At 42.9% G+C, this 15,506-nt stretch overlaps 1 protein-coding gene and 2 pseudogenes across 1 annotated transcript; 1 reads left to right on the forward strand and 2 right to left on the reverse strand.

The window, feature by feature from the left end:
• Positions 1–6,997: 6,997 nt before the first annotated feature.
• Positions 6,998–9,810, reverse strand: LOC118003087 (annotated as a pseudogene).
• Positions 8,370–8,525, forward strand: LOC118003089 (annotated as a pseudogene).
• Positions 9,811–11,237: 1,427 nt separating the features above from the next.
• On the reverse strand, positions 11,238–15,217 carry BCL2L10 (BCL2 like 10). Its single transcript, XM_034994614.1, has 2 exons — positions 14,494–15,217; positions 11,238–11,833 (listed from the first exon to the last, which is right to left on the reverse strand). Exons 1-2 carry the CDS (start codon positions 15,215–15,217, stop codon positions 11,658–11,660), a joined length of 900 nt encoding a protein of 299 aa, XP_034850505.1. The 3' UTR covers positions 11,238–11,657.
• Between the last annotated feature and the right edge of the window lie 289 nt (positions 15,218–15,506).

The raw sequence follows: 15,506 nt of genomic DNA on the forward strand, positions 1-15,506 counted from the left end.
ATTCATCTTTTCCAAGCACAATGGTATTTAACTAGAAATCAACCACAGTAAAAAAATCTAGAAAGAACACAAATATATGGAAGTTAGATAACATGCTACTAAACAATGAATGGGTCAACAAAGAAATTGAATAAAAAAAAATATGGAGACAAATGAAAATAAAAACAATAACCCAAAGGGTGCCTGGGTGGCTCAGCTGTTAAGCATCTGCCTTCGGCTCAGGTCATGATCCCAGGGTCCTGGGATCAAGTCCCACATGGGGCTCCCTGTTCGGCAGGAAGCCTGCTTCTCCCTCTCCTGCTCCCGCTACCCCTGCTTGTGTTCCTGCTCTTGCTCTCTTTCTCTTTCAAATTAAATAAAATCTTTAAAAAAAAAAAAAAAGACCCAAAATCTTTTGGATGCAGCAAAAGCTATTCTAAGAGGGAAGTTTATAGCAATACAGGCCTACTTCAAGAAGAAAAATCTCAAATCAACAACCTAACCTCACCAAAAGTAGAAAAAGAACAAACAAAACCCCAAACCAGTAGAAGAATAAAGATTAGAGCAGAAATAAATGAAATAGAAACTTAAAAAAAAAAAAAAAATCAATGAAACCAGGAGCTGGTTCTCTGAAAAGATTAACAAAAAGCCAGACTCCTTAAGGGAGACGGGGGGAGGGGTAATGAGCGCACAGTCAAAATCGGAAATTAAAGAGGAGAAATAACAACCAACACCACAGAATATAAGAGATAAGAGAATATTATGAGAAATTATATGCCAACACATTGGACAACCTAGAAGAAATGGACAAATTACTAGAAACATATAAACTCCCAAAATTGCATCAGGAAGAAATAGAAAATTTAAGTAGTTTACTAGCAATGAAACTGAATCACAAATCAAAGAACTTTCAATAAACAAGTCCAGGACCAGATGGGTTCACAGGTGAATTCTAACAAACATTTAAAGAAGAAGTTAATACCTATTCTTCTCAAACTATTCCAAAAGACAGAAGAGGAAGGAAAATTTCCAAATTCATTCTACAAGGCCAGTATCACCCAGACACCAAAACCAGATAAAGACACTACAAAAAAAGAGAACCACAGGCCAGTATCTCTTAATATACATGCAAAAATCCTCAACAAAATATTAGCAAACCGAATCCAACAATACATTAAAAAAATCATTTACCACAATCAAGTGGGATTTATTCCTGGGATGCAAGGGTGGTTCAATATCTGCAAATCAATCAATGTGGTATTACACAACAACAAGAATAAAAACCATATGATCACTTCAAGGGATGCAGAAAAAGCATTTGACCAAGTACAACATCCATCCATGATAAAACCCTCAACAGAGTAGGTTTAGGAGAACATAATTAAGGTCATATATGAAAAACCCACACCTAACATCATACTCAATGGTGAAAAACTGAGAGCATTACCTCTAAGCTCAGGAACAAGACAAGGATGTTCACTCTCACCACTTTTATTCAACGTAACTGAAAGTCCTAGCCACAGCAATCAGACAAGAGATAAAAGGCATCCAAATTGGTAAAGAAGTAGTGTAACTCTATTTGCAGATGACATGATACTACATATGGAAAATCCTAAAGACTCAACCAAAAAACCACTAGAACTGATAAATGAATTCAGTAAAGTTGCAGGATATAAAATCGATACACAGAAATGTATTGCATTTCTCTTGGTTAATAATGAAGTAGTAGAAAGAAAAATTAAGGCAATAGTCTATTTACAATTGCACCAAAAATACCTAGGAATAAACTAAGGAGGTAAAGGGCCTATACTCTGAAAACTATAAAACACTGATGAAAGAAACTGAAGATGACACAAACACATGGAAAGATATTCCATGTTCATGGATTGGAAGAATAAATATTACAAAAATGCCCATACTACCTAAAGAAATCTACAGATTTAATGTAATCCCTATCCAAACACCAACAGCATTTTCCACAAAAATATAACAATTCTAAAATTTGTGTGGAACCATGAAGATAGGCAAAGCAATCTTGAGGAAGAAGAACAAAATTGGAGCTATCACAATCTCAGATTTCAAAATATACTATAAAGCTTAGTAACCAAAACAGCATGGTACTGGCACAAAAAATAGACACATAGACCAACAGAACAGAATAAAGAGCCCAGAAATAAACCCATGATTATATGGTCAATTAATTTATGACAAAGGCAGGAATATGCAATGGGAAAAAGACAGGCTCTTCAATAAATTGTGTTGGAAAAACTGGACAGCTGCATGCAAAGAATGAAACTGGACTACTTTCTTATAAACAAAAATAAACTCAAAATGGACTGAAGACCTAAGTGTGAGACCTCAAACCATAAAAATCCTAGAAGAGGGGTGCCTGGGTGGCTCAGCTGGTTAAGTGTCCAACTCTTGGTTTTGGCTCAGGTCATGATCTCAGGATCATGAGATGGAACCCCTCGTTGGGCACTGTGCTCAGCGGGGAGTCTGCTTGGGATCCTCCTTTTCTCTCTCCTTTTGCCCCTCCCTCCCATGCACATGCACACTCTCTAAAATAAATAAATCTTAAAAAAGAAAATCCTAAAGGAGAGCACAGCCTCTGACACTGGCCGTACCAACTTTTTCTGGATACTTCTCCTGAGGCAAAGGAAACAAAACAAAAACTGTTGGGACTACATCAAAATAAAAAGCTTCTGCACCACAAAAGAAACAACAAAGACAACCTACTGAATGGGAGAAGATATTTGCAAATGACATATCCAATAATGCTTCATTATCCAAAATATTAAAGAACTTATGCAACTCAACACCAAAAAAACCAAATAAGCCAATTTAAAAAATGGGCAGAAGACACGAACAGACATTTCTCCAGAGAAATCCAGATGGCCAACAGACTTGTGAAAAGATGCTCAGCATCCCTAATCATCAAGGAAATGCAAATGCAAACCACAGTGAGCTATCACCTCACACCTGTCAGGATGGCTAAAATAAAAAGAGGGGCGCCTCGGTGGTGCAGTTGGTTGAGTGTCTGACTCTTGGTTTCAGCTCAGGTCATGATCTCAGGGTTGTGAGATCGAGCCCTGCGTTGGGGATCCTGTGCTCAGCATGGAGTCCACTTACGACTCTCCCTCTCCCTCTGCCCCTCCCCCCAATCCATGCACCTGCAAGTGCACTCTCTCTCTCTCAAATAAATAAATCTTAAAAACAAAAATGAAAACAAGAAACAACAGTGTTGGTGAGGATCTGGAGAAAAAGGAACCCTCTTGCACTGTTGGTGGGAATGCAAACTGGTTCAGCCACTGTGGAAGATAGTATGGAGGTTCCCGAAAAAATTAAAAACAGAACTACCATATGATCTAATAATTCCACTATTGGGTATTTACTCAAAGAATACAAAAACAGTAATTTGAAAGATACATGCACCCCTATGTCTATTTGCAATACTCAAGATATGGAAGCCACCCAAGTGTTCATCAATATATATACCACATCATCTTTATTCATTCATAATCATATACACACACGTACATACACACAACAGACTATTACTCAGCCATCAAAAAGAATTAAAATTTGCCATTTGCAATGACATGAATGGATCTAGAAAGTATAATGTTAAGTGCAATAAGTCAGTCAGAGAAAGACAAATACCATATGATTTCACTCATAGGGAATTTAAGAAACACAACAAATGAACAAAGAAAAAAAGAGACAAAAGACAGACTCTTAAATACAGAGAACAACCTGATGTTATCAGAAGGGAGGTGAGTGGGGGAGTGGGTGAAATAGGTGATGGGGTGTATTAAGAATACACTTATCATGATGAGCACTGAGTAATGTATACAGCTGTTGAATCCCTATGTTGTACATCTGAAACTAACACTGTATGTTAATTATGCTGGAATAAAATAATAAAAAAAAACTAAAGAAACTCAGAAAAAAAAATACAAAGAATACATTCTGGAAGTAATAGATGTGTGGGTTAGGAAAACCAGGCAGGAAGATGATGAGGGTGAATAGGGTCCTAAAAGACTTCAAGTTTACAGGGAAGGTACAACTGGAATAAAACTGAGTTTGAAGCAAACAACATTTACCCATAAGTGCCCACCTAGATTCTAAAAATGCAGGGGAAACCTGAGAGAAGATACTAATGAACATATTACTCTTTCAAGTAGACAACAGATCAGGCAAAAATTTGAGGGAACCACTGTTTTACAGGCTGATAGGTAAGATTCTCACTTGGAAATGCACTTCAACCCAGCATCCCAAGAATGCCTTGAATGGTCCCATTCATCAGTAGCACATCATGCTAATCATCTTCCTCTTAGGAGTCCAGACTACTTAGTTTATGGAACAACCATCCACATGCTAAAAACAATGAGAAGACTATTCCTTTGTCTTGTGGCTAGATATTATAGTCACAAACACTCCCCCAAACTGGAATGCCTCATCACTCAGCACGGTCAGTGCTGCTCACCTTTAGGATATTGTTTCTTACCACAGATGATTAACACATGTGTCTAATCCTTCATTGACTCAAAGAAACTGACAGGCCCTCGGTTAAATTACGGTTTGAGCAATGGCTGCACAACTCCAGCCTCCTAAAATACTAGTGGAAAAAAGTGCTGGAAGAAAAGAAGTCTGTCAACCGAAATAAAGGGAATTTTCCAGTACATGGAAAACAACTATCAGACTCATTCACTAACCTATACAATTAGCCAAGAAAAGAAAGTAAGAGATCAATATTAGGAAAGAAACATTAGTTAGAACTAGTGAGTGTTCAAGATAGCCAGAATTTGTAATCTACATTAAATTTCTCTTCCAGATAGCCATAACCAAATAATAAATATAACAGGGAAAACTGATCCTTTGACTCAGGAATGAATTGAGTTGTACTGGTAACATAAGTCAGTTTAAGCAGAAAAGGGAATGTATGGAGTCCCAAGTAGCTTTTTTTTTTTTTTTTTAAGATTTTATTTATTTTATTTGAGAGAGAGAGAATGAGAGAGACAGAGAGCACCTGAGAGGGGGGAGGGTCAGAGGGAGAAGCAGGCTCCCTGCCGAGCAGGGAGCCCGATGCGGGACTCAATCCCGGGACTCCAGGATCATGACCTGAGCCAAAGGCAGTCGCTTAACCAACTGAGCCACCCAGGCGCCCTGGAGTCCCAAGTAGCTTTAGGCACAGTCACATTGTGAGACATCAGCAATGTCACCAGAACTGTTTCTGCCCATTCTATCCTAACCCAAATCTCTGACCTCTGTCCTTCTGTGAGGTCTTCTCTTCCAGTCGGGTTCTCTCCATGCACTGGACACCTCAGCTGAGAAAGAGTCTCATCTGATAGTATCCGCAGAAATCCTGAAATTGAGTCCGGCTAAGTTCACTGAGGAATGGACTCTGTTAGGCCAGGTCTGGGTCATTTTCCCGAACTTGGGGTAGGGTCAAATGGGGAGGAGTCAATCCCACCAGAACCACATGGCCTAAGAACAAAGGAGGGGTAGTTTCCCCCCCTAAGAAAACTCCGGGTGTCAGGGGAAATGGGGGAGACAAAATGTCCTCTCTAGATTCCATTCCCAATAGCAGTAGAACTCAAAGTGTTGGAATACATCTAAGAACATAGGATCTATACGAAGGAAATCATAAGAGACCTAAAAAACATGAAAGAAGAGTTCACGTTCTTAGACATGTTCTTTACAATAATGTAAAGATACTAATTTCCAAATTGATCTATGATCTAATACCATTCTAACAAGAATCCTAAAGCAATGTCTTAATGCATTCCTTATAAACTGTTTTTCGGAATTCACCTTAAACAATTCACAAAAATAGCCAAGGATTTATTTTTTCTCTTCAAAGAAGAGCACTGGGGAGACTAGATTTAGACCACTAGATATTCAGGCATACATTAACATATAGTAATTCAGACAGAGTGCTATTAGCAGAGGAAAAGGCAAGTCAACAAAATAGAGAATACTTTCAAATCAGTAGAGGGAAAAATGGACTATCTGCAATGCTGAAATATCTATCCCAACTCTTAGAAGAAGTGAATCCCACTTCATATTAAAGAACTACAGACTGGATCAGTGACCCAGAACACAGAAGATTTTCTTTATAATCTTAGGACAAGGATGACCTTCCTAAAAAAGACTCAAACTCCAAAAGTCATAAAGGTAAACTTTTAGGATGATTTAATACTGGCAAGAGTGTGAAGAGCTAAGCATTCCCTACCCTGGTGTAAGTTTGGATTGGTAGACTCTATTTTGAATAATAATTTGGTGGTAGCCAAGTTTTAATACACATAAATTGATTCAGAATCTCTTTCTAGGATTCTCTCCTACAGACATAGCCATGCATGGTTACGCACACAAAAAATTGTGAGACGTTTCTCATAGCCCTTAAGAAACATGCTAACATACAGAGCAATGAAAAGCTACATCAGCTCGATCCCACAACCCCGAGACCATGACCCCAGCCGAAATCAAGAGTCAGACGCCTAACTGACTGAGCCACCCAGATGTTCCTTGACTAGTCTTATGAACCCTTTCTCTTCAGAACATAGAGTTCTGCCTTGCTGTTCCATCCTAGTGCATTCTGCATTATTGTAGAAGTTGATGTAACCTTTCATTGTGCTGGGTGTAGAGCTGCTTGGGATTCTCTCTCTCCCTCTGGCCCATACCCCTGCCCCCACTGCTCACACTCTCTCCCTCCCCTTTCCCTCTGCCTCTCCCCATCTCCCTCGCAAAAAAAACAAAACAAAACCAAAAACTTATCAAAAGAGCAAGTCCAGTTTTTAGAAAGGCCTGAAAGGATACCATAGTATTTTTTGAAACCAAGTATTAGTATTTTCATTAAAGTGTGCAAAATATCATTTCTAGCAAGTGCCAAATGGAAGACCAAGCCCTGGAGTTCAAAAAGGAAACAATCTTCTGAACAAGGAGCACCAAGGCGGTCTTCTACTCCAGCCACACTACCCATGGCCATGACGATGCCAGCGAGCCAGTGTCAGCCAGATTACTGAGGGTTTACCACATCGGCAATGTGTACAATGTTCTAGACAGTTTCGGTTGCTAGAATAAGTGCACTGACTGAAATCAACAAAGGCTGGACAACCTGTTCTTCCAAAATAAGTGGAAATTATATTATTAATTCGGACATTAATGCCTATAGTTTTTCTCCTTGGGCATGTTAGTTTCTTGGTTCTGTTACTGCAGAAATGGGACTCAGGCCAGCAGTTCCAGCTAGTGTGCACAGAAGGACTTCCATTACATCTGCATTAGAACACAGTGGAATTCCAGACCACTCAATGTTCATGAATATTCAGTTAACCATAGGGCCAACTTTATTTCTGGAGCACCACCTCCCACAAGAAGAGCTCTTGCTTCACTCAACAGCACGTAACACACAGGGCGTCATGAGTGGAGCACTCTGCTTCTTCAATCACCAATTTATTAGAACTATGCACAACTGTAACTTTTTCCAGTCCTCTTGAGCAGTTTGCCGGAACCACTTAAATTGACCCCCTCAGCTAGCTCAGCCAAATCCAGCATGTCACCAGTGAGTTGGTCAACATGAGCAACTGGCTTGGTTCCAGTTGTCTTACAGAGGACTTCAGTGTCTTCTCTTCCAATATCCCTAGCCACCATAATCTTCATTTTGTTCAGGAAATTTTAATGCAAGATCTCTAAGAGCAGCTCTTAAGAATAGACTTCTGTATGAGAACATTATATCCGGTTTAAAAAATTTGCCTCACTAAATTTAGAATATAGGCTTCTTCCTTAGCACTGGGCCCATCTGGGCATCGGAAACTACTATGTGATTATCTGTATCTGTTCTGGAAGCGGATAAGGAAAACCCGGTAAGCCCAATCTTAGCCTTTTCAACTCTGGTTAAGTCATCTTATGGGTGAGAACCAGCCCTTCTACCAACTTGTAATCATCATTTGTCCCACCCAGTTTTGTTATATATATAAGCTATATATAGTTTATATGTAAACTATACATACATAATTACACATACATATAAACATTTATTTAAACTAGAACAAAACAGGGGAGGCTGGCTGACTCAGAGCAGGAGACCCTTGATCTCAGGGTCATGAGTTTGAGCCCCACGTTGTGGCTAGAGATTAAATACATAAACTTGGGGTGCCTAGGTGACTCTGTTGGTTTTGGCTCAGCTCATGACTTCAGGATGAGATTGAGCCCCCAGTTGGGCTCCACGCTCAGCAGGCAGTCTGCTCAGTGGGGAATCTGCTTGAGATTCTCCCTCTGCCCCCTCCCACCCCCTCTCTCCCAAATAAATCTTTAAAAAAGAAAAAAAAAGTAAAAATAAGCTTTTTCTTTTTCACCGCCATCCTGCTCTGCGTGGCTGGCTGCTTCTCGCCATGTCTTCTCACAAGACTTTCAGAATCAAGTGATTCCTGGCCAAGAAACAAAAGCAGAATCGTCCCATTCCCCAGTGGATTTGGATGAAATCCGGTAATAAAATCAGGTACAACTCCAAGAGGAGGCACTGGAGAAGAAGCAAGCTGGGTCTATAAGGCGTCACACATAATGAGATGACACACTTAATTGGCACAATTTAATTAAGCTGCATGAAGATCATGTGTTCTATCATTCTGTAAACATCCTTCCTACTTGGCCACAGACTTGTCTTATCATGGAAATGATTTTTCTGTGACTATGCCTCTGCACCAGTAGGTTGGTTCAGTAATAAATGTGAGACCTTTTGGCTCTAATAAAATAAAAATAAACTAGAACAAAACAAAACAAAGTTCACCCATTCCCTGACAACTAACAATCTGGCATCAGTGAGGTTGTTTTTTTTTAATTTTTTAATTTTATTTACTCTTTCTAGATTCCACCTGGGAGAGAGATCATCAGTATTTGTGTTTTCCATCTGACTTGCTTCACTTGGCATAATGCCCCTGAAGTTTCTTAACTACTTTGGTATCTCGAAGATCTACACCAGCAGCTGTGGCCCAGTCAATCACTTCCCTCACTGCATTTCCATTTACTGGAGAAAGCAGACTTGAACACGAAGAAAACTTTGAGTTCAATGAAGCGGTTCCATTATCAAACAGTTTCTCGGTCACTCAGTTCCACGGGTCTAGAGGAGTTAAGATTTCAATACCCTTTTCCAAATCCTTCTGGAAGGACATGGAAATGATGGTTGGATGAATCTCTCTGAAAAAGCTTCAGACAGGAATCTAAGAGAACCAGCAACGATGATCATCAATGTGGTACCACCTCCTGCTTCTTCATCTCGGGTCTTGGACAGCTCCACCTGCATTCTGGCTGCTGGATGGAACACTTGCATTTGTTTCAAAATAGTGGCACCATGGTTTGTAATGGCCACATCCTTTCCCAGCTTCACTTATTTTTATCCTTTTGGTCCCAGGTTTGTTCTAATAGCATCAGCAAGAGCTGGCCCATGGAGAGACTGCCGAGCAGATTTGGGCTGGCATGTTGGGGTCCTCATGGTGCCTTTCCAGCGGCTGTTGGCAGCCCTGCGGAGCACCCGCTCCAGAGCACCAGGGCTTGGACATGGCAAGCCTGGAGGGTCTGGGTGGGCTCAGAAAGGACAGATGGATGTGGATTCCAGCTGGCTGCAGAATGGCATGCACCGTTCACCACTGAAGTGGATTAGAACATGTCACTCCAAAATATGAAACTGTGGCGTATTATTCTGAGCTTAAGGCAACTGAGAAAGAACACACACAGGAAGGGCTCTCTGCCCTCTACTTTTCTGCCTAAGAGCAGAGCATAAATTTCCTATGAGAAAGTTGTTTTTTTTTAAAGAGCGAGCATGTGCAAGCACACGTGGGTTGGGGAGGGGCAGAAGGAAAGGGAGAGAGAGAATCTTAAGCAGGCTCCACACCCAGTGCCCAGCCCAACACAGGGCTTGATCTCACCAGCCTGAGATCACAACCTGAGCCAAAACCAAGAGTCAGGTGCTTAACTGACTGAGCCACCCAGGCAAACCGCCCTCCCCCCCTTTTTTTTTTTTTATTAGTTTCAGAGGTAGAATTTAGCTGATTCATCAGTTGCATATAACACCCAGGGCTCATTACATCAAGTGTCCTCTTTAATGTCCCCACCCACCTCCCCTCCACCGACCCTCAGTTTCCTATAGTTAAGAGTCTTTTATGATTTGCCTCCCTTTCAAACTTCATTTTATTTTTCCTTCCCCTAGGTTCATCTGCTTTGTTTCTTGAATTCCACATATAAGTGAAGTCAACTGTATTTGTCTTTCCCTGACTTATTTCACTTAGCATAATACCCTCTAGTTCCATCCACGTTGTTGCAAATGGCAAGATTTCATGCTTTCTGATGGCTGAGTAGTATTCCATCATGTATATATACCACATCTTCTTTATCCATTCATTTGTCGATGGACATCTGGGCTCTTTCCATATTTTGGCTATTATGGATATTGTTGTTATAAGCATCCCCCCCTTTTTAAAGAATTTTTAAAAGTAATCTCTATCCCTAGCATGGGGCTCAAACTCATAACCCCGAGATTAAGAGTCACATGTTCCACCAACTGAGCCAGCCAGGTGCCTCGAGAAAGGTGCCCTCTTATACCAGGAAGGAGAGAACACTCATCACTGGAGATGGAAATCAACACCAAAAAGACTGTACAAACTGGATTAAAATAACCCTCATGTTCCATTAGTTTCCCCCATCTATTTCCTAGTCCCTTTCCCCAGAATATACTACCCCTACCAGTCTAACCCCTTTGTCTACTCCAGGATGTATCACTTGTTGTTAAAGTAGTATATAAACCCTGAATCTACACATTTCTTCAAAGTTTTCACTCTTCTATAGTCTCCTGTAAAAACATCAAGATCCATGTTTTTCACCTGTTAATCTGTCTGCTAAATTCACAGGCATCAGGTGGAGAGCCTAAGAGCTTAGAGTTGAAGTTTTCCTTTCTATCACCTGGCAGGTGATGGGTTGACTGCAAAACGGGAGGTGGAAGTGAAGGACTTTTTATGAGCTTGTGTATTGATTAAATGTTTAAAATAAAGAATTGTATTTAAAGAAATAAAGGAAATTTTCTTCAAGTTACTCCTACGAATGAAGTCTTATTAAACCTCAAGGAAAACCAACAATTTTTGAAAAAAGATACATAAGTTTATTAAAAATTTGAAGATATTTAACAATTTATTGAAGTAAAAAATATAAATTCTTTATAAAATCTAGAAAGGTAGAATTAGGAATTCACTTTCAAAGGATTTAGAAAGAATTCCTTATAAAAGTTTTTAATATTACATTCCTTGTCAAACTGGGCCTTGGAGGGCTTTTGGCATCCCACCCCTGACTGACTGCCTTGAGAAATGGGTCTGCAGTAGCACATGAAACTGGATAGACGATAGATGCATATTCACTCTTATCCGAAGGTAGCAAAAAGCACCAGGTTTCCTACTTACTAGAATGTAGCTTCTACTGCAATTCTTTAGAGAAATGAACCTTTAGAATCCATTTTCCCCCCACTCAAAGAAGAACCATTTGTGCCTTTGTCCTAATACTGAGTACTTGCCAGGAGTGAAAACTCTGGCTGAACCATCACCACAGGACTCCTTAGATGAGGGCAGGTAAAAATGTCTCAGAAGGTGGTTTACTCTGTTCTATTCTTTCACATCTCAAATTCAGTTGGCTGGTCACAGTTAGGCAGGTAGAAATGCGTTAAAAATTTCAGAACTCACAATAATCTTTTCCAGAAGTAGATTAAGATCACTGCTGTAAAGCATGACAGAAGAGCCTGGACCAGCGTTCTTTTCCAAGACGGCAGCATGGGTGTGAAGAAGAGACAAAAGCCATCCTGCAAGGGGGAGGGAGAAGGGAATTAGACCGTTTCAGAATGCCCCATGCCTGAACTCAATAAAATACACTGGCGCTTCTGGATTAAACAGCAAGGGAACTCGTGGATTTAAAGAATAGAAAAAGTAAATACTGACCAAGAGGCAACCTGTACTTAGGAAACGGAGTTAGGATTTTTTATTTGCCCCCCCTTTTTTTCTTTAAGAGGACACCAAGCCCCACTACCCACCACATAATCTGATTAAAAATGGGCAAAGAACCTGAATGGGCCTTTCTCCGAAGAAGACCTACAATGGCCAACAGACACATGAAAAGATGCTCAGCATCACTTATCAGGGAAATGCAAATCAAAACCACAATGAGAGGTCACCTCACACCAGTCAGAATGTCTAGTATCAAAAAAACAAGAAATAGAAGTTGGTGAAGATGTGGAGAAAAGGGAACTGTTGGTAGGAATATAAATTGGTGCAGCCACTATAGAGAACAGTATGGCAGTTCCTCAAAAAAATTCAAAATAGAAATGTCATACGACCCAGTAATTCCATTTCTGGGTATTTATCTGAAGAAAACGAAAACATTAATTTGAAAAGATATATGCACCCCGGTGCTCATTACTGCAGTATTTACAATAGCCAAACTATGGAACAACTCGAGCTTCCATTGATAGATGAATGGATAAAGATGTGGTATATTTATACAATAGAATATTACTTAGCCATAAGGACGAATGAGATCTTGCCATTTGCAACATCACAGATGGACCTAGAGGACATTATGCTAAGTGAAATAAGTCAGAAAGACACAAAAAACATGATTTCAGGGGCTCCTGGGTGGCTCAGTCGTTAAGCGTCTGCCTTCGGCTCAGGTCATGGTCCCAGCGTCCTGGGATCGAGCCCCGCATCGGGCTCCCTGCTCGGCGGGGGGCCTGCTTCTCCCTCTCCCACTCCCCCTGCTTGTGTTCCTGCTCTCGCTGTCAAATAAAATCTTAAAAAAAAACAAACATGATTTCATTTATATGCAGACTAAAAAAAGAGCTGAACAAACAAAACAGAAATAGGCTTATAAATACAGAAAACTAGAGGGGAGGTGGGTGGGGAGATAGGCAAAATAAAAAACATGAAGCATTTCAGACTTTATTTTATTTATTTGAGAGAGAGCTGGGGGGTGGAGGGGGCAGGGAGGAGAGAAGGGGAGAGGGAGAAGAAACAGACTACTCCCGTGCTGAGCAAGGAGCCTGAGGCAGGGCTCTAGCCCAGGACCCCAGGATCCGGGGATCATGACCAGAGACTAAGGCAGACGCTTAACCAACTGAGCCACCCACTATATTGTACACCTGAAATTAGTAACACTGTATGCCAATTATACCAAATTTTAAGTTAATAAAATTTTTAAACTTGCAAGAAAAAAAAAAAAAAAACAACCTAAGAGGAACGTAGACTACTCTATCACATTCTTTCCTGAGCCAAAGGCAGATGCCATTTGGGAAACTGGCAAATCACTAGGTTGAAAACAATCACCTAAGACAATAAAGCAAGCAGCTCCATTCAGATAAACGGAGAAGAAAGGAATGGAAGTCCAGATAGGGGCTTTTTTTTTTTTTTTTTAAAGAGTGGGGGTAGAGAGAGGGGAGTGCAGAGGGGGAGAGAGAATCTTCAGCAGGCTCCCACCGAGCCTGAGGGGCTCGATCTCACAACCCTGAGATCAGGACCTGAGCCAAAAATCAAGAGTCTGACACTTAACTGACTGAGCCCCCCAGCACCCTGAGGTAGTGGCATTTTAACTGTAGCTAGGAAGAGGTGTGGGCATGTCCCCTTAATTGGGGGAATCTGGGCCTCTTGATGTTAAAGGATTATTCCTTAGTCAATGTTAATTAGCCAAAATAATAAAAACAATGACCTCCTCCCAATTAATTTCCTCTTTAACTGCAAAGGGCCCTCAGGGGCCAAATGCCTTCTTAAGACCGGGCTCAGGTCCGGTTCTTAGAGTTCACAGGCCTGAAGACCAGCACACACACCAAGAAGAATGAGGAAGGTAATGCTAACACCGCAAACTGTTCATATAAGGTCAGGGTTCTGATTCAGGTACTACCTCTCCTCCACAAATGGGGCCGATTTCGTCACCACAGGTGATGCCAACTGCCATCAGGAGCTAAATGTCCTGCAGTGTCTTCCTTAGTTCCTTTTTTAACTTAAGGAAGAGAGGAAAGGAACAGGAAGGAGTCTAGCTCAGAAACCAAGAGGCATGCTCTCTTCTTACTGAAGGGTGGTGGGCTTTCCTTGATCATTAAACCGGTTTAAGAGCTGCAGGGCAATGGCCTGCCCCTCTAGCCTAGACCACAGAAATCAATGACCGACAGCTGAAAGCCAGAGCAGCTGGTTATCACCCAATGAAGGGCTGGGTGCAGAGGATTAGAAGTAAGGAACTGTGAGTCAATACCACCGCTGGGTGCCTGCGCACGCTCTCCAACACCTCTGGCCCCGGCTCTTCCCGAGGGGTGTTGGGGGCTGGGCAAGGGGATGCCTTTTCACTCTCAACGTTTTAGGCTGGTGCCCTCCACCCTGCAGCGCAGTGGGCTCTGTCTCTCCAAAGGTTGCTTAATAAGCAGAGGAGAAGAATCCACCTGGCCCAGGGCCGCCCCACTGCTGACTTCACCAGTCTATGAGCGAAGCATGCCGACCTAACGTAGGCGCATCCTAAAACCCCTGAAACCGGCAAGGCTCAGGCCACAGTGGGCCACCCAGGTCGTGCGCATGGGCTTCAGAATGGGTTGGTAAGAGAGCCGTCCAGCAAGGGCGGTTTCTGCCAGTCTGACCCCACCGCGAGAGGAGGGAGCCAGACTTAACACTGAAAGTCCTCGTCTTGCTGAAAGGAACGCCTCACCGGGTTGAAACCGCGAGGGCCCTCCCGGTGGTGGCCGCGTGGGCGCGCCCCCGGCTGCCCGTCCCCCGCGTCCCCCCGCGCTCACCCAGCCGTCGTGCGCCTCCAGCCAGGCGCGGTGCTGTCCTGTGAGCCGATTGCAGAGGAAATCCACCAGGCGCCCGCAGTCCTGGCGAACGGTGGCCTCCCAGTCCCCCGGCTCCTGTTCCTGGTCGGTCCCCGACGGCGATCCCTCCAGCAGTGTTCCCGCAAAGGTCAAGAGCGCCACCACACGGCCCCAGCTTAGGAGTTGGGGGTGGGCGAGTATCTCCCGCTCCACCTGAGCCACCAGCTCGACGCGGTTGCCTTGGTAGCCGCGGTAATGGGACAAGAAGCGCTCGTGACGCTGCCGTACCTGGGCGGCCACCGAGCGCAGCACCGCGGCCTCGGGCGTAGACGGCGCCCGCGCGGGGGTGCCGGGCTCCCGGGCGCAGTACTCTAGGTAGTCGGTTAGCAGCCGCGCCGTGCGCTCCCTCAGCGCGTCCGCCATGGCCTGACCTCTCCCCGCACGGCCCGAGCCGACCCGACCCGGTTTTCTAGGCCGGGCTGCGCCTCCGCCCAGGGAGGGGCCGCCGCGCCCCGCCCCGGTTCCGCGCGCGGGTCAGTTGTTTTCCTAGGTCCGGAGAGGAGCCTTTCGTGGGAATCCCACTTGCACCTGTTCCGGCCCCACAGGCCAGGCCCGGTGGTGTGCACGCGTTCACACAGCGATCAGAAACAGAATGAGACTTTGGGGGGGATTATTGTTCAGCTCTGGGCCTGGGGACTAAGAACCCAGAGGG

The sequence above is a fragment of the Mirounga leonina genome, unplaced genomic scaffold (assembly GCF_011800145.1).
Source record: "Mirounga leonina isolate KUSES-001 unplaced genomic scaffold, KU_Mleo_1.0 Mir_91, whole genome shotgun sequence".
NCBI classification, from domain to species: domain Eukaryota; kingdom Metazoa; phylum Chordata; class Mammalia; order Carnivora; family Phocidae; genus Mirounga; species Mirounga leonina.

Coding starts and splice junctions, on each gene's coding strand:
- BCL2L10 (XM_034994614.1), bottom strand. CDS start 15,217: ATGGCGGACGCGCTGAGGGAGCGCACGGCGCGGCTGCTAACCGACTAC. Junction 11,834..14,493: donor GGGTTTTAGGATGCGCCTAC/GTTAGGTCGGCA, acceptor ACGGTCTAATTC/CCTTCTCCCTCCCCCTTGCA.